The sequence below is a fragment of the Trachurus japonicus genome, chromosome 24 (genome assembly GCF_045865225.1).
Source record: "Trachurus japonicus isolate A0001 chromosome 24, Traja_1.0".
Classification (NCBI taxonomy): Eukaryota; Metazoa; Chordata; class Actinopteri; order Carangiformes; family Carangidae; genus Trachurus; species Trachurus japonicus.
In genome coordinates, this window is record NC_140930.1 from 24,231,099 (window position 1) to 24,249,249 (window position 18,151).

The following is an 18,151-nucleotide window of genomic DNA, read 5'->3' on the forward strand; positions in this document are numbered from 1 at the left end:
CCCCCTTTATCCCACCTCCCCTCCCCACCCTTATCCCTCCACTCCCCCATTAGGACCATGATAAGACCCAAGATGAGGTTCTGAAACACCAAGCTAGCATTAGCCAGCTAAAACGCTCCTTTATGGAGGCGCCACCTCCTTCTCCTCCTCAGCCCAACCAGTGGGAGAAACGTCTCACCTCCTCTCCTGCTCCGACCATACGTGTCCAGCAGCAGCAGCAGCAAGTGGTACGTCTGTCTGGATGTTTCTGTCTCACCAACTCAATTTCTTCCCAGCGGATGGCAGCGACACAGAGCCGAGTTGTCGTGTTTTGCTGCCGATCGCTGTATCTGCAGCAGGATGGATGTGTTTTCATTTATTTTCAAGTTCTCCTCAACCTGCCGCCTCCTTTTTTAAAATCCTTTTTCTATCTTCTCTTAAATATTTCATAATTTCCTGGCTCTGTTTCTTTCTTTTATCCTCAAGTGGAGGTTTTCATCTGATGCTTTTGCCTTGGTGGGGTTTTCATGACTCGTTCATATCTCTCCCGTCACTTAATGGACTTTACGGTGTGTTTTTCTCCCTCTGTAGGAACTCTCCCTGCTAAACTGACCTAACCACAACTGTCACCAACTGTTCTTCTCTTTTCAGCTGGGTTCATGTTAGATGTTGGTTGAAACAGCAAATGGTTTTATTCTGCTGTGTGCATTACTGACTCCTGCGATACTCTCCTCTGCCTGTGATCAATGTAATGCAAAGCGTCGCTCTTCATTTTTGTTTTTGTTATTCTTCAGTGTGTGCGCTTCCTATTCTGCTGTTTGTGTTACTGTTGTGTTTAACTGTGTGCTTTCTCTGCCTGACTGTGCTCTGTATGTGTGTTGCTGTAGAGCCTTGAAGAGGAGATAGCTTCTGTACTTTTCAGTAGACACTCTTGCTCTGGCTTTGACTCGGCTGCTGAGGCTGCCTGCAGTTTCCCTGAACTGACACTAGATGCTGTTATAACCACATGTTCATCTACTACCTCTACTACCGCACCGCAAGGGCTTCTTATATCACCAACTACTGCGCTCTCTGCCACCGAGGTGCTGCTGCTACTCCTGAATCATTTGGGAGTCAGTTTACTTTCATTCCACCCAGATGTGTTTTATTAATAAAACCAGTCATGAAGCAAATGTTTCACTGACAGAATATACAGGACAGTTTTTATTCTCTATTAGTTGATCAATCACCTTGAAAGTAAACTGACAACCTGTACTGCCTCACTTAAAGGGAACATATTATGAAAATATCACTTAAAGGCTCTTTAACATATATTTGGGTGTTTGTCTTGCCTTTCAGCCCCCAAAATGTGAGAAGTTACAAATAAATCTGTCATTTTCAGTCTCCCTAGGTTGAAATCCATGTGGTTTTACGAGCTGCTCCCTCAGTTGTCTTCCAATTAGGGCTGCAAGTAATGATTATTTTCATTATCCATTAATCTGTCGATGATGTAAACGATTAATAGGTTAGTTGTTTGGTCAATAAAATGTTAAAACATGTCAATCAGTGTTTCCCAAACCACAAGATGACGTCCTCAAATCTCTTATTTTGTCCACAAACCAAAGAGAGACTCAGTTTATCATCATAAAGGATCAAAGAAACCAGAAATATTCACATTTAAGAAGCTGAAATCAGAGAATTTGGACCTTTTTTTCCTAAAAAACAAACTACCCAAACCGATTATTTGATTATCAAAATAGTTGACGATTAATTTAATAATCAGTTATTGACAATGATGCCATTGGTTTTCAAATTTGCATAATACCACCCCTACCTGGTACCACTAGAAGGGGTGGGGCAAGCAGTGGTTCATTTGCATTTAAAGGGACAGGCACTGGGACAGGCACTGAAACCAGCCATTCTGAACAGGGCAGTTTTGAGAGGATGAAAAGAGCTGTGATGTTTGATCCTTGGGGTATTTAGACCGGAGTATTTGACAGTCATGTCTTTAAGACACCTGGGAACTATTTTAATTTGTGAAAAAGGGAAATAATACGTCTCCTTTAAGTGAGGATGTTTACCAGATGAGATGCTCGGTGCCATAATGCCTGCTGTGGGTGCTGTGGGTGCTGTGGATGCTGGATGAATGGTGGCCATCCTTAGTCTCTATCAAGAGACCATTCATTCTAAATGAGCTGTGGATGCAAAATGGGCATGATGAAACTAATCTGGAACAAATAACAGCTGTGTATGTGTCATCCGTTTGTGTCGTGCTGGTAAACATGTATGTGGACTGAATGCAAATATAACAATCTGCCCCACTTATTTATCTGTGCTTCACCAGCATCTTCAGGAAATACAGTATATAAGTATGTTAAAAGCAGCAGGTGTTGAAGCAGCAGTTTCCATCATGAGAAACCACCATGTGTTTATTCTGTAGACTTTGACCTGACATGTGTTTTGTGGTCGACACTGCTGACTTCAATACCATGTTTCTTTTGTCTTTTCAAAAAGGAAAGATGGGCCTCTATTGATGGGATGTTCTCTTCAATCCATCTCAACTCTTTTTTATTTGCTGTTCTCCTCTCTGTTCTCTGTCCACCTCCTATTTTCTGCCTGCTGCAGTGAACTTGACACTGTATGAAAATGAACTAGAAATGGATTGTGCATGAAAGACAGTCCATGGACAGAGAGGGAGAGGAATTGGTCATCCCCCCTCCCATGCTGTGATAACAATCCTCACCCTGTCACTAATTGCTCATAATGATGACTTGAATGCTTGTGTGTGATTTTTAATAATAACAGTAGCAATATTGATAATTGTCATGGTAACCTCTGTGTCACGCAGGTGAATGAGCCCCAAACGGAAGCAGCTGCAGCTGATAGTTCGATCTCTGATACCAAAGAACCCGCGAAGGTGGTGCTAACTTTCTTCTATTAATCCATCCAGCCCTCCATCCGTCCGTCCTTCATCCTTCTCTTCATGCTTCGTTCACTTTCCACTTACAGCTTGAAATCTCATGTTCTTACAGCCTTCCATTCATTGTTGGTTCATTTCTGTCTTCTGACTTGTTCTTCTCACTTCATGTCTTTTTGTCCACAGTTGAACATCTTCATCTCCTTTTTTGTCTCTGATTTTGCTTTTGTATTAATTTGTTTTCAGTGAAGCTACTTCATTTTATTTAATTTACGTTCAATGATCATGTTGTTTTTGTTTTTGTCTCCATGCGTTTGTTGTGTATGTGTGTGCACCTCACCGTGCGTGTGCGTGTCTGTGCACTCCGTGTACATGTGTGCGTGTGTATGTGCGTGTGTATAGACGACCGAAGTTGAAATCGAGGAAACGGTTGTCGTCCAAGAGGTTTCCAAAGCAACCAAACCTGGACTTGTCACAGTTACAACCAGCTCTCCAGCAGAACAGGAAACAAGAGAACCACAAGTGAAGGTGGAGGAGGAAGTAGTGGTAGCAGAGGAAGCAAAACCTGCCAAGCAGGAGAGCATTTCATCTGAGAGCGAGAGCGAGGAGGAAGCAGAGTACCACCCCAACGTCTCTGTCTCCATCTCACATACACAAATCCCCGAAGAGAAGGAAGAGGATGAAGAGCAGGAGAAGAAAGAGGAAGATCAAAACATCTCAGTTCCAGACAATGCCTTCCTTCCAGTTGTAATCGCTCATCCCGCAGAGGAAGAGATGGCTCCAGAGGTAGAGGAGTCCAGGGAAGAGGACACTGAGCCAGAGAGGAAGAACAATGCAGAGGAGGAGGAGGAGGAGGAGAAGGAATGTGAGAAGGAGACGGAGGAGAGCACCGACGACCCAATGGTGACACCCGATGAAGCTCCCAACGGCCTCCCCCTGGCCGAGGAGGCCGCGGCGGGGCTGGCCGCCCACGCCGAGGAAGAGGAGGAGCCCAGAATGAACGGAGAAGCCTCTCTAGTGGAAGCAGAACCCCGGCCACAGGTTATTTGTTGCTCTGAGGTAAAGTCTTCACTGGGCCGACTGCGGAGCTTCCCTCCCCTGGGCTTTGACCCCCCTACCATCTGTAGAAAACACCCACTTTGTCCCCTCCTGCTTCCACGGTGCCGGTTTCCTTCCTGCTTTGTGAATATTTAAGCCTCATGTACATCCTCACACTCACGCTGCTCCTGTCAGAACTCCTCCAAAGCTCTAAAACCTTTCACAAGTAGTAGAACCCCAGTAAAACAGACCAAAGTCTCAAACATAGAGTTCACCATTGTTGTTTTGGTGTCAAGTGGCCCTGCCCTACATGATCATTTCAGTCTTTATGTTTTTTATTCATATGTTATGTCTTCATACCATTATCAACAGTCCTGTCCTGCTGCACAGTGTGTGGTGTGTTGCTGTCACAGCCTCCTACTCTGCATTATATTCTAGTGTTGTGAAGTAAATGGGGCCTAAGTGGGAAATGCATGTTGCTTTTAGAACGTGTTTTTTTGTTCTGCATGCTGTTTGTCACCTTTGGTGTGAGTGTGTGCATGCGTATGTGTGTATTTGCGTGCGTGTGTGTGTGTGTGTTTGTGCACGCGCGCATTCGTACTTGTGTGTCCTCCGCGTGTTCTGGCAGTGATGCTTCTCTCTCTCTGTGTTGGTGTTTTTAATTGGCTTGTCGTGGTCACCATGGTAACAGTATTGTGGAAATCGTCATTGCCAAGCACTGTTGGAAAACGCCACCTGCTCATCTGAATGTCATCTTTGCATGTCTTTTTTTTTTTACATTTCAGTTTGCCGTTGTTGTGTGCCAGTCATGGACGCTGTCTGTCCTCTGTGGGCTCATGTTTGTTCCGTGTCGTTTACCTCCGGCTCCGTGTCCACACACCAAAGACCGTCTCTGTAGTCGTGCTGCTGTCGTAGCTGTTGCTCTTGCATGGCCTTTATAAGTAGACGCTGTCCAGTTGTGCGTTTGGTGATGTTGACTGGCATGAGTTACTGTAGGGCTGTGTTGTGTTCATACATCTCCAGCTGCTGCTCTGTGTTCCGCTGTTTGTGGCACAATGAATCACCTCCTTTTATAAAACAATGGTTTCTAATGCGATTTGAAATCTACACTTTATTTGATACATTTTTTTTCTAATAGCTAAGCACAAGAGTTGTGTATATATATACGTTGCTACTTCTAGATACAGTCATGTCTCTGTGTTTCCCTAACTGTCTCTGGTTTAATATATTAACCCTCTTCTCCTCCCCCTCACGTCTCTCTCTCCTCCCTCCCCAGCCACCTGTGGTAAAGACAGAAATGGTGACTATATCAGACACGTTTGCAGCCCAGAAAACTGAGATAGCAACAAAAGAAGTGCCCATCGTACATACGGAAACCAAGACCATCACTTACGAAGCCGCACAGGTGCACACCTCAGAACCACAGGGGGCTTTTATTTCTCTTCTCCTTACCTGTGTTAGAATCCAGGATTCATGTTGTTTCTATGTTGAGTCTTTTTTAGATTTGATTTCTCCTCGTTCCAAAGTGCTTCCTTTCTAGCACCAGTGCATGGCCCCATCACTCCTCTCTCCCTCCTGCAGGGACAGAGCTTTTTGTTTTTGTTTTGTTTTTAGTAGAAAAACGTATTTCATTTGAAACATCAAGACTGTAAGAGGGGTTTTCTAGTGGTAATCAACGGCTAATTATCTCTTTTCCTCTCTCCCTATCATCAGTTGGATGGTAGTGGTGATGGCGAGCCTGGAGTGTTGATGACTGCTCAGACAATCACCTCTGAATCTCTGTGTACTACTACAACCACACACATTACCAAGGTACAGACACACACACGCCTACACACACGCATTTGGTTCAGTTTCTATGAAATGTGACGATTGTGAACATTGCTGTACAAAAGCTCCGCTAACATCAACACATTTATTCACTTTAAAGACATGTTTGCAACACTGTCAGCTCATTATGGTTTGATCTGCACATCTATTGTATATCCCCATAGCAACAGTAGCAGTACAATCGTGCCCTTTTTACAGTATTTGTGTCCAAATTGACTTTATTTAAGCAGCAGCTCACTCATCTGCTCAGCTGTTACATCACCAGCTCCCGACTGGGCCGTGAATATTCATGACGAAGCCGCTGCGACCGCCACCAAAGCTCTTGTGTTTGTGAACTTTGTTCCAGACGTTAAAGGGCGGCCTATCAGAGACGAGGATTGAGAAACGCATCGTCATCACCGGCGACTGTGACATCGACCACGACCAGGTCAGTGTTCAGACACACAGCTGTCGTCTGTGAGCTCAGCAGCTTGGTTTGTAGGGAAAACACATGAGGGATCGCTGATAGGGAAGTGATGAAGCTGGCTGCTGATGACAGAAGAACACTGAGCCCCAGATTGAGATCAGTATGAACAGGTTTTTTCTTTTAGTTTCTCAGACATAAGGGACCAAATGAACATCTGGTGACTTGTTGCTCGCACAATTTAATTCATTAATCACTAATTACAAATACCCACAAGTCACTGGCTGTGGTCTGTTGTATCCATCTCTTCACATCTTCATCCATACACCTAGAAAATTGTGTTTTAACTCAATTTTTCCATTCTGTCCAGTTTTGTTGCTCACCAGTTTTCTGTCTTTGTCTTTGAGAAAACTCAGTATTTTGTTTTTTGCTGCCCTGGATGTGATGAATACTTCATGCTAAAGCAACACTGAGGAGATCACGTTGGAGTTGGTGTCATCCAGATATATTTGGACAGTGACACTGACATTTTTAGTTGCGTTGGCCCTGCTTTGTGTAGATTTTCAGCTTCATTTGAGAATTTATGATCATTATCAATCCCCCAGTTTTCACCAAAGTTTCCCTAATATGGAGACAAACACTTGTGCAAGATATTATCATCTACCGGTACATGTAAACAGACTGCCCTGAACATCTGATGAATAAATTCTAGCCCACATTTTTATATTTGTTGATGATTTGATGACTTGATAATTACTTCATATTTAAAAGTTATGGGCAATTATTAATGTTAGTTTCACAAATATGACACCAACTGTGTATCTCAAGGGAAACAGATTTTGTGATGAAGTATGTGACACCCTCAAAATATCCATGTGGTATGTTTGAAAGAGTCTCTTTCTGTTCAGACCTGGATCTGCAGGATCTCATTCCTACTGGTTTATTTAAGTTGGCTGTGTGAATGTTTTTACTTTTTTGTCACAACTCCATGAAGTCATTTTACTTCATATGATTTACATCCCACTACATCCCAACCCAAAGAAGTAAAATGACACAAATCACAATAACTGTGAATCCTGCATTTTTGTCATTTTTTCTTTGTGCTTCTTCTTTATGTTTTTCATTTAACTCCACCATTTTCCCCTCCTCTCCTTCCTCCACCAACAACTCCACTGCCTGCCGTGCTCGGTGCTGCCACTGTGTGGTTGCCCCTCGGTACTGCAGGCACTGGCCCAGGCCATTAAGGAGGCCAAAGAGCAGCATCCTGACATGTCTGTTACCAGAGTGGTGGTTCATAAAGAAACTGAACTGGCTGAGGAGGAGGATTGACTGAATCAGGTAATAATAATAATAGTAACTGATTATTATTATTATTATTCATGGTGACAGTAGAGTGCACGTAGGGGTTCATTTGCTAGAGACAAAAAAAAAGACATGAAATAAAAACTCCCACACATGAAGCTGCTAAAACCACCAGCCATTATTACGTTCAGGCTGCGGCTGATCTGAGGTCTGTGTGTGTGTGTGTGTGTGGAGGACAAGGAGAATATTTTGAGTAGAAGCTGCAGTGATGTTGAGCATCAGTCATCACGACACTGAGGCTGATTCACCACTACTCTCTTTCTCCAGAGCTGAAGAGCCCACCACGACTGTTTCCTCTGTTGATACTGAACAACCTTCATCACCCTACGACTACCAACTGTGACTGACTGAAGACGAGGAGGAGGAGGAGGAGGAGAGCTGGAGGAGGAGGAGGAGGAGGAGGCTCAGACAGAGGGAGTTGGTCTCTTACATGTCTGTGGTGGATCTCTGTCCCCTGCTCCAAAACCAAGTGAAAGAAAAATAATCTCCTCTCTGGGGGAACACAGAAGAACCACTTTGTTAGCTTAACATTTGTAGCGTGTTTTTATGTTTTAATAGATTTTTTTTTCTTTTCTTTAACTGTTTTACAAAAAGAGAGAAGATAGCGTGTCTGTCATATCTTGTTCAAATAAAACTTTTAGGGATGCACTGATAACCAATCCTGATGCGATACAAGACTAAAATGACTGTGTCATTGTACCGATTGTTTCATCATTGTTATGGATTATTTCATCATTATTGACCTTCAGTAACTGTCAAAATTCAAAGCAAGTTGAAGCAGCTTTGACCTTTTTTGAATTTAACACTTGGCCTCTGTATTGGCGGTGGAAAAGTGCTATTGGTGCATTCCTGAACAGAAAAAATATATATATTTGTTAAATTACAGCTCCCTCCCTCATTTCATTAAGTTGAGCGTCAGTCATTTCAAACACTTTTACAGTAACAATAATGCTCCAGGGAACAGGGAGACGCAACTTGGTCTCATTTTTTTGGGAATAAAATCCATCAGTCTCCGCCATTTAAACACATTTCAGATAAAGCAGAGACCAGCTGTGTCACATGATCACATTATTAGAGATTAGGGAGCTGTAACTTAAAACATTGCAGTAAAAACCAATCAACCTGTTTTTTGTTTTTTTTTATGGTTCTATCTTTTTTTTTTTTTCTCCTGTAAGTATAGTTATTATTCATCCACATTCCTTGTGTGTTGACTGGCAGCTGAGTGAGTTCATTATCAGTTCACTTTTTATTTTAACATTTACAGTAGGTGAGAGACTCTGAACTGGGTCTGTGGCTTTTACTTTATTTTAGGATTGAGAACTGAAAATGAACTTTTAAGCTGCTGTACACAACTTTCTGTACAGTAAACTAAACAAAGGTTAATAAGCAGTAATCCAGTTCTTACCCAGCTGAACACTCTCCCCGGACCTGCCCCGCTGTACCACATGAAGCATTCCCTCTGGGCCACAGGGTCACAGGAGAGTGAGGGTGCAGGGAACTGCTTTAACTGGGAAAGAGGACCAGGGAACAGAAGTGGTATCTGGAGATAGAGGTGGTGCATCATCGATTTGGGAGTGAAAAAGAATTTGAACACTATTTGCATGTCGGCCTTTTTGCTTTGTAGTCATGTTATTTGCATCCTGTAGTGAGTTAAAGCTGTTCTAATATCTTTAGGATGGTGCTCAACACAATCTGCAATTTCAATCACTCCAAAAGATCTTTTGTGCTCCAACCAGCACAGGTACCAAAATGAGGACATGCAGCTGGAACGAACGACCTAAACCAGTTCTGTCCTTAATTCAGATGAACAGTCTAGACTAAGTTTGCAAATTCTGCCTCGAAGCCAGTTTGTCCCATAGTTTCAGCTCTTAATTTCATCCCCAGCTTCTTTTTATATCAACAAAACCTGTGGGACCTAATAAGAAGGAATTAAACTCAGCATGTTTTCACATATTTGATTTTATGAGCAAGTTTAAATAGAAGGCCACTGTGTTGATTGGTTTGGGAGTGAATAGATTACCTCGGCTCATACGGCGTGTCTAGATGAGACCATCTCCGACACGGTGTTGTAACTGTTTTCACCACAACCAAATGTTGTGGGGGGACACGTTACAGTGTAACAGTAAAATGCAGCTTGAAGGGAAGTGTATCAGAGGGCTTGAAGTGCTCTTGAAACCAACGACATGGACTCTCATGATGTTTTATTCATTTTCTGTCCTTGTAGCCAAATGTTCATCAGGAATCCACTAAAATGTGACTGTTTAAGTGTCGGTGGCATTAAATGAGGCAGAACCAGGAGCTTGGTCCAAAGTATGTAGCTGGCAACAGATTTTCAGTGTGAGCAGCGAAAACAAAATCACATTCTGTAAAAATCTGGTAAATAGGAATGAAAGAAGATTTACATAAAAACATTCCACCTGGACCGGCCCAGGTTCATCTGAACCCTCCTCTCTGACTGGACCTAGTTGACCCAACAGAATCATTCATGTGTGTGTGTATGTTTTTTTTTTTAATGGAGGAATGTTCAGCTCCTGATTTGAAACAATTTTAAAACGTTCTTTCTGGACTGAGGGGGTGGTAACGACTGTCCGGGCTTTTTATTGGGAAACACTGGTCTGACCTCTACTATGCATTTAAATGACATTCCAGATTCTGGGGAAGCTTTAACCTCTAGAGACAAAGCAGCAGAAAAGGATTTAAAAAAAACAAAACAAATGGTGCAGCACTGAGCAGCTTTGGGAGTTTTCACTGTTCAAAAAAAACAAAACAAAAAAAACAATGATATTTGTAGCTTTTCTCATAATTTGTCGTCCTGTGAAACTGATCTAGTTGTTGAAAGGTGGGATTTGTTGTGCCCCCCTCCTGAATATTTATAACATTGTCACTGTTTTTTGAAGGAACACCATTACAAATCAAATTTTCTGCCACCATTTCCTTTTTGTACTCTAGGCCACAGATTTAACCTTTTTCTGGGGTCTGGGCTCTGAGCTGTGGGGCGGCAGGTCTGGTTTTCTAAAATGTTTGAAGACTTTTCTCATAGATTTTATGTGAGATCACCAAAAAACAACAACAATAACCTAATGACAAATGAATGACAGAAACTTTTATTAAGCTAAAAAAAAAAAGCAGCATGGACAGGATAGGGCTATGGGTAGTTTTCAGCAGTTATCACAGCAACTGTTACACGTTGATAAGAAGCAGATGATTCTACGCCAGCTGATTTTAAAACTGTCAGGGATCTCCACATTATCAGAGGACAGTGTCACTGTCATCTGATAGACCCACCGTGTCAGGACTTTCTGATTGCGGGCAGAGGAAGGAGATGTTTTATAATTGACACTAATTATTTTCTTTACATTTGAATCTCAGGCTCGGTTTTACAGTAGAAAGTCAATTAAAACCAGCACAGTTTTGTATTTTAACCAAGTAAAAACTCACATGCATCAAAACTTTATAAACTTTATATGAGCTTTGGAAAACCACCCTGCAGCCTCACTGCTCTCTCTTAGCCAACCACTGATCACTGGTAGTTTTTCTATCTAGCAGCTTAACTGTCTTGTGTCTCCCCACACAGCCACTCCCCCCTGTGTAACACTGTTTAAATAAAGGATTGTTATACTCTGACATCTGATTGGTCTCCTCTATTCACCACATAACTGTTTAAACTTCTTCCAGGCAGCAGCACAGGTGTAATGTATCCTTCATACAGATGTCAGAGAAGATTAGAGGGCAGCTGTGTAGACGGCTTCAACATTTCCCTGAGGGTTTCAAGAGGAACAGGTCATCGATGGCAGCTAATGATTTTCTGTACATGTTCATATTTCATCCTCTGGAGGCAGAAACTGAATGTCCCCCCACCACCACCACCTTGACGGTGTTGACAGGCCTGGCCAGGTTTCTGTCTTCAAAACTGTGACTCCTTGACAAAGGCGTGTGGCTGAAACGCATAGGGATCTTTTAAAGGTTAACATGACCAAGCCATAGCAATAAAGGCTTTTTAACTGTTCACAGAGAGTGCCTTGGATATTTCTTCTTTTTCTACAAGGTTTTTCTCTTGTTGGGAAGTGTGGGTGTCCAGCAGTCAGGTGTGTGATGCTACCCAAAGCTCCGCCTCCTCAGGTGCGTACTTCCGGGTCTCCTCCTGCGGAGGGCGCTTCTGTCCTGTGGAACCCTCCACAGATCTGCTTCAGCTGGGGGAGAAAGAAACGACACAGGATGACTGACCATGTATATGGTCAGAGTATGAAGTAGCTGAACTATAACCACCAGTGTTAGGCACGTTAAAATGTTAACTTAACTATAACTAATTAGTTATAGTTTCTACATTATAAAAGTAACCAATTACCAGGAAAATCTATGCTACTGATGCTGCTGAATCCCCCCCCCCCCCCCCCCCCCCCCTCTCTTTTTTATTATTGCTCAAATAGGCCCTAACCTCCCGTTTATCTGGAACTAACTCACTCCGTAGGCCGGTCCTGCGCGCACGGGATTTCTTGATTCAAGTAGGCCTGGCCAGAGCGATAGATATAATGGCGGATTTTATTGACAGTAACGCTATGGCATTTTGGCGGCGGAAACTTTTGATTACGGTATCTGTTACAGGAAAAAGTAGCTCCGTTAGTAATTTTGTAACATCGTTACAATATTGGTAATAATAATAGAATTGTACAAAATGTGTCTGTGACTTATTGTACATTTACAAATAGTTTACATGCATCAAATAACCAACAACGATACAGAACATCTTTGTTAGTATGCATGTCAAGGTCTTTTTTATGGTCAAGGCTCTGTTGTGTGTGCGCGCATGCGCAGCGAGAGCACCTGGCGCGACCTCTCCAGATAATGATGCTAGGCCTATGAATGAGTCAGGTAATGAAATATTTCAATACAGTTAAACTCTTATTTTAAAAAGGTGAGCAGTGTTGATGAAAAATATTATTTACTCTTTCAAAGTTACACAGTGAGTCTGCTACTTTATTTAGCTAACGTTACATACGTTGACCAGCAGACTTTGCTAGCTTTTTCAAGTTAACGTTAGCTCAGCACAAAGCTAACGTTACTGTTTGTAGCTCACATGGGAGCACAACAACGAACTAAATTACAGAGGTTGTTTTTTTTTTTTTTTTTTTAAAGATTTATGTCAATATGAGTTTGTTTATTTTTGTGCCCGGGAAATGTTCATGTTGTTTATGTTTACGTTTTACTGTATCTCAAATTTGAAACCATAATGGCTGTTACTGTGTTCCTCCTAGCTGCTGCGTTGCCAGGGTGACGGCTGGACGACCCCCCACAGGAAAGGGACCTCCATCATAGAGTGAGTTTCTACCATGGTTTCTACCATACAGTCTATGGTTTGTACTGCAGCACCTGTCTGCTCGTTATGTAATGACTGGTGTTTGTCATGAAGAACACACCCAGTCAACACAAAGCTCAAATAGAAACAAGTTTTTTTCTTCATTAATATAAATAAGCTGCAGCTGATTATGACTGGCCTCAGAGGAGCTCACCGAAACACAGTGTGAGTGTTTGTATTTTATGTAAAAGTCAAAAAACACTTGTTACCAGGGCATGTGAATACACAGATGATAAAAAGCCATATTTCCAGGTTTCTCACTCAGTACCTTAGACCAGTCGCCCTCTCACATACACACTGTATCTGTCGCACATTAAAAGATAAACACTTCAAAGAAACCAGGCCAGTACAATAATACTCTCAGTGATCATAAGCTTCAAAGAAAAAATTGGTTTTATTCCTAAATTGCCATTATGTAACCAAGTTCTAAGGTCTTTAATCTATTTTGTATATTTTTTTGTTATTCAGAGCTCAGACTGTCTTTGTACCTGGAAGAGATATGAGCTGTTTTTAGTCGGAGGCCAATCTGAATATGAGACCTCGATAAGACGCAGTTGGTTGCTGGCAACGTGTGTGTGTGTGTGTATGTCTTGCAGATGCAACTTTTTTATTTACAGCGTTAAATGAGAACATTTTCCCAATATAGACAAAATGGTGTGTACTGGTGGCCATAGCAACTGAAACCATGAAGTGAAGTCTCCTTGTTGGAGCACATTTTACCCAGAAACCCTCACAGTGCGGAGATATGTGTATGTATTTATAGTATGTGTGGCCCAGGAGAAAGACTCCTCCTCACAATTTCCATTTAGCGACACAGCAGCATCGCAAATGTAACATAGTAAGTGGTTTGAACATGGAAGAGACATGAAAAGTTAATAATGTGCCGACCCTGTCGGAGTTTCCAGCTGAGGTAGATGATCAGCTGCAGCAGCAGCAGACTGACTGACAGGAAGAGCAGCAGGCCGACCAGCAGCAGAGGAAGACAACTGTCTGTCTGTTTGTCTGACTGCAGGATGGTCTGTCTGAGGAGCAGGGCCACGTCAGCCCAGGGGCCACTCAGCACCTCCATCCTGCTTCTGCAGAGAGAGGGAAACCGGAGAATAAGATCCCTGACACATGATCAGGTAACATGTCCCTAAGCATTGATTTGACGATTTCTTGATCAAAGGTATTGACAGGCTTTGTTGAGATTGCTTTTTAGGTCTATATGATAATGTTTCAAGAGTATTGTATTGACTATACCTGTATGCTAAATGTGAGACATTTTTAGAACATTTAATCATTGGGAAGATGCTTTTACCCAAGTAACAGTAACAGTGTGATATTCAGCAGTAGAGGTGGCTGAGTAGAAAATGAGTAAAAGCGTCTGATAATAACTCAGAAATATGAACAGTCTCAGGTCATTATTTCTTTCATAACAACCAGTTCTTGGCTCAGATTCCAAGGTGACTCTGTTGTAGCTCGTATTTTAAGATTGAGCTCAGTCTTGTTCGCATTCACTTCAGTGATTTGAATAGAAAATGGTTTGATTACAGTAGACTGGTTGTAGTATCATGTAGTAGTATTTTTCCTGTCTTATTGGCCATTCAACGGGCTTTACAACATGAAACCACTACTACCAATTCACACACATTGAAACAGCACTTTACTATACACATAAACAACATTTCCATATTGGCAGCAGTGTGGATCTCAGTATCTTGTCCAAGGAAATGCAGACTGACACTCTTCATCCCTTTTATCTTTTTTCCATCTAATACTACTTGAGCTGAGTCTTCATACACTGATGTTCCTGACTTTGAATAAAAGCATCTGTCAAGTAACTACGGTAAATGTAATGGAAGTTCAAGTCAGCAGCACAGTTTTTCTAGTTTTATTTGATCAGGCCTTCAAGTTGTCACCTCCATGATACTGTAGATACTACTTCTTCTGTCTTAATGATGTGTGTAAACTCCAAGAACCAGGGGCAGTGTGTGTTACTCCATGAAATGTATTGTGACTTAGATTTTGAGGAAAGGTGGTGATCGTTATATTCAGTCCCATCATACAGGTGCAATTCAAACAGAGCCAAAAGACACACATGTGGGCGCTGTGTAGCTCAGTTGGTAGAGCACCCGCCCCATGTGTGTTGAGGCTATAGTCCTCGCTGCAGGCGGCCCCGGTTCGAGTCCCGCGTCGGACGGCCCTATCCTGCATGTCATTCCCCCCTCTCTGCCTCCCATTTCCTGTCACACTCTCAACTGTCCTATCAAATAAAGGCACGAAAAGCCAAAAAAATATATACTTAAAAAAAGACACACATGTAACTTAAGTGTGTTTTTTTACTGTTGAAGTTGTTTCCACACATGAAATTGAAGCTTTTGCGTGCATGTTCCCTCCTGCTAAATTATAAATGAACTAAAGGTAGAGAGAATAATATAATTGTCAAAAAGCACAAAATGTAATAACATCCAGCACCTAGTGCAGCCCTGAGCAGTTATCAGATATACAAAAACATATTGCATACATATCTACTTACAGTTTTCAGGTTGCTTCAAATGCAGATTTGAATGAACGTAGGTGGAGATGAATGTCCACAGAAACACTCAGAGTGAGTTACTCCATAGTTGTCCTGTTGTTCTTCCTGGTGATAAATTCCCTCTAGTAGCATTTAAATGGAGGTCAAAGGTGAACCTTCGGTGATGACAGTCTCATAACTTCAAGTCCTCGAAGGAACTTTAATAATTCTCAGTGTCACACAATGAAACAATCCAGGGAATAATTCCTTAGAGAGAAAAGATTGTGGCTTCAGTCCAGAGGAAAAGGCTGTGATTCTCCTCATGTCTCTAATGTCATGTCTGTGTGTGTGTCTGTGGGTTTGTCTCTGGCTCTCACTCTGATCGGAGCACGATGTGAACTTTGTTCTGTTCCAACAGTCAAACCTTGTGATTACTAAGAAGATTAGCAATACTGTGTGTGATCTGTGTGTGTGTGTGAGAGAGAGAGTGTGATACAGAGATAGGGTGTGTGAGAGGGGTTACTACAGGTCTGTGGTCCTCAAAACATGTAAATAGGGGCAAAGTGGTCATTTGTGTTGTGTGTGTGTGTGTTTTGTTTGTGACTGTTGAACCTTAGACCTGTCTGCTCACTGTGTCATTAAACACACACATTTATTGATTGTGTGCTGCTACTGTTGTATCTCTCTCTGTCTCTGCCTCTTGTGTGTTGATCATCACTAACACACTGACACCTTTCTGATCAGTGGCAGCATTGATTAGATCAGGTAGTTGATAGCATTAACCTTGACTCACTGGGTAGTGACCACTAGTCACAGTATTAAAGAGTTAGGACACAGAGCTTTTTAATTGAAAATAAAAACATTTTTCAGTAATGAGTAATCAAAGAAGTTACTGTTTCCACCGTTATAATGCCGTTACTGTTACAGACAAAAAAAATGCACCGTTCCTCACTGTTACTTGACTCAAAAGTTCTGTCAGGTGTACGTTACTTGGCCTACACATTTTTGTCAGTCCATCAACTAGTTAGAAAAAAGATGTGTATCTGGTAAGTAAGTTGATTAGTTCCAGATAAAAAGGGCGTTAGGGGCGGCAGTCCAAGTAATTTGACATTTGAGCATTTTTGAGAAATAGTTACTTTATCTGGTAATTAGTTGCTTTAAAATGTAGTAATTCAGTTGCTAACTCAGTTACTTTTGGGGGAAAGTAACTAATAATTATAACTAATTACTTTTGCCCAACACTGTGTGTGTGTGTTCATTGTTTATCTCTTTATGTCAGCACTGCAGTAGACTGGCGGCCTGTCCAGGGTGTACAGTATGTACCCTGTGTGATAAACAGTGTGTAGATGATGGATGGATGAAAAGGTTGATATGAGAACCAGAGGATTTAAGTTGTGTCCTGACCAAGACAATGAGCTGAGAGCTGCTGCGAGCTGAGAGACTCTGTTGATGACTATGAGTCACCCTTTGCTACATAGCTAATGTTTCTTTAACGGCTGTTTATTGAACAGTCACTCTAAGAGCTTCAGACATTGTTGTGTTTATAACATAAGAGATTAGAGGACATTGTTAGAAGGACTACCTTTTCAGGGCAACTGGGACATTACAGGGAGAGAGGCTTTTGGGAAATTATGACATGGTTTAACACCCGGGGTCAGGGGTAGCAGGCTACTTATGTAACTTCAGTAAAATAAAATAAAAAGTGACAGAAATCGAAGCAACAGAGCCAGGATGGCAGCTCTTAGTGAATAAAGAACTGAGGTGTGATGCGTTTTACTGGTAGGTAAACACTACACGTAATCCTGTTGATTTTACAGATTGAACAAAAGATTTTTTTAATTGCCATTTTGCATTGCATTTCTTCTTTGCATTCCGTAGCTTCTTTGAAAGACTGAATTGTTATATATCACATGGTCTAAGAAGACTTGTCCATGTTACTGTCCACATTAATGTTAAAGGAGACATATTCTGCCCCTTTTCCACAAATTAAAATAGTTCCCAGGTGTCTTAAAGACATGACTGTGACATGCGTCGGTGAAAATACTCCAAGGATCAAACATCACAGCTCTTTTCATCCTCTCAAAACAGCCCTGTTCAGAACAGCTGGTTTCATTGCCTGTCTCTTTAAATGCAAATGAACCACTGCTTGCCCCGCCCCATTATGCAAATTCAAAAACTAGTTACATCATTAGGTGCGTTTCCATCAGCTGTTTAGATGCGCATCGAGATGTATCGCATCGGAAAATGATGATGGAAACGCCGTGATTCGCATTAAAATCCTCTGATTCGCACAAAATGAAATACGCTCGCTATGGCCGGGTTTTGGTTGATTCGAATGGGCAGCTGTATGCGAATCAAGTGTGACGTAGCGCACTTTCACCCCATCTGCTCCCATGTTTGCAGTTCACTCACAAGACAACATCAGGGTTTCCGCTGTCACACAACAATTAATTAATTGTGGCGCATCGCCACGGCAAAATAAAAGCCCCCACACACCTTCATATGTGATTACTGCACAGTTCTTCATAGTTCCTCCTCAGTAAAAACCAAACTTATCAACCAGCGAATCCAGCGTTTATCATTAATAAAGTCTGGGGCGGCGCAACTCTCTCTCTCTCTCTCTCCCCCACACACACACACACACACACACACGGGTCGCGTTATGACGGTAATAAACATATGCGCTAAATCGCGCTAATGTGTTCAAATCAGACCGTCCGTCCGTCAGGCCGGGGGCAGGGGTGCAAAGACCGTAGATGGAAACACACATGATTCAAATTTCTTTTAATGCGC

General features: G+C 42.0%; 1 protein-coding gene and 1 long non-coding RNA gene across 23 annotated transcripts in view; one reads left to right on the forward strand and one right to left on the reverse strand.

The window, feature by feature from the left end:
* The window catches only part of epb41l2 (erythrocyte membrane protein band 4.1-like 2), a 65,362-nt gene extending 54,230 nt beyond the window's left edge, over positions 1-11,132 (forward strand). For 5 of the 22 annotated variants that reach the window (XM_085771448.1, XM_085771428.1, XM_085771430.1 and 2 more), the window contains 9 exons: positions 54-227; positions 867-1,061; positions 2,807-2,875; positions 3,278-3,934; positions 5,190-5,318; positions 5,627-5,725; positions 6,090-6,170; positions 7,371-7,484; positions 7,776-11,132. In XM_085771448.1, coding sequence (XP_085627574.1) covers positions 54-227; positions 867-1,061; positions 2,807-2,875; positions 3,278-3,934; positions 5,190-5,318; positions 5,627-5,725; positions 6,090-6,170; positions 7,371-7,475 — 1,509 coding nt within the window. In that variant the 3' untranslated portion in view covers positions 7,476-7,484; positions 7,776-11,132. The remainder of the gene's footprint in view (positions 1-53; positions 228-866; positions 1,062-2,806; positions 2,876-3,277; positions 3,935-5,189; positions 5,319-5,626; positions 5,726-6,089; positions 6,171-7,370; positions 7,485-7,775) is intronic. The other 17 variants (XM_085771450.1, XM_085771434.1, XM_085771436.1 and 14 more) reach the window with 10 other exon arrangements.
* Positions 11,133-11,586: 454 nt separating this feature from the next.
* LOC146962023 (uncharacterized) lies at positions 11,587-15,707 on the reverse strand. Its single transcript, XR_015035264.1, has 3 exons — positions 15,380-15,707; positions 13,750-13,937; positions 11,587-11,698 (listed from the first exon to the last, which is right to left on the reverse strand). It is a non-coding gene; the product is annotated as an uncharacterized LOC146962023 (long non-coding RNA).
* Between the last annotated feature and the right edge of the window lie 2,444 nt (positions 15,708-18,151).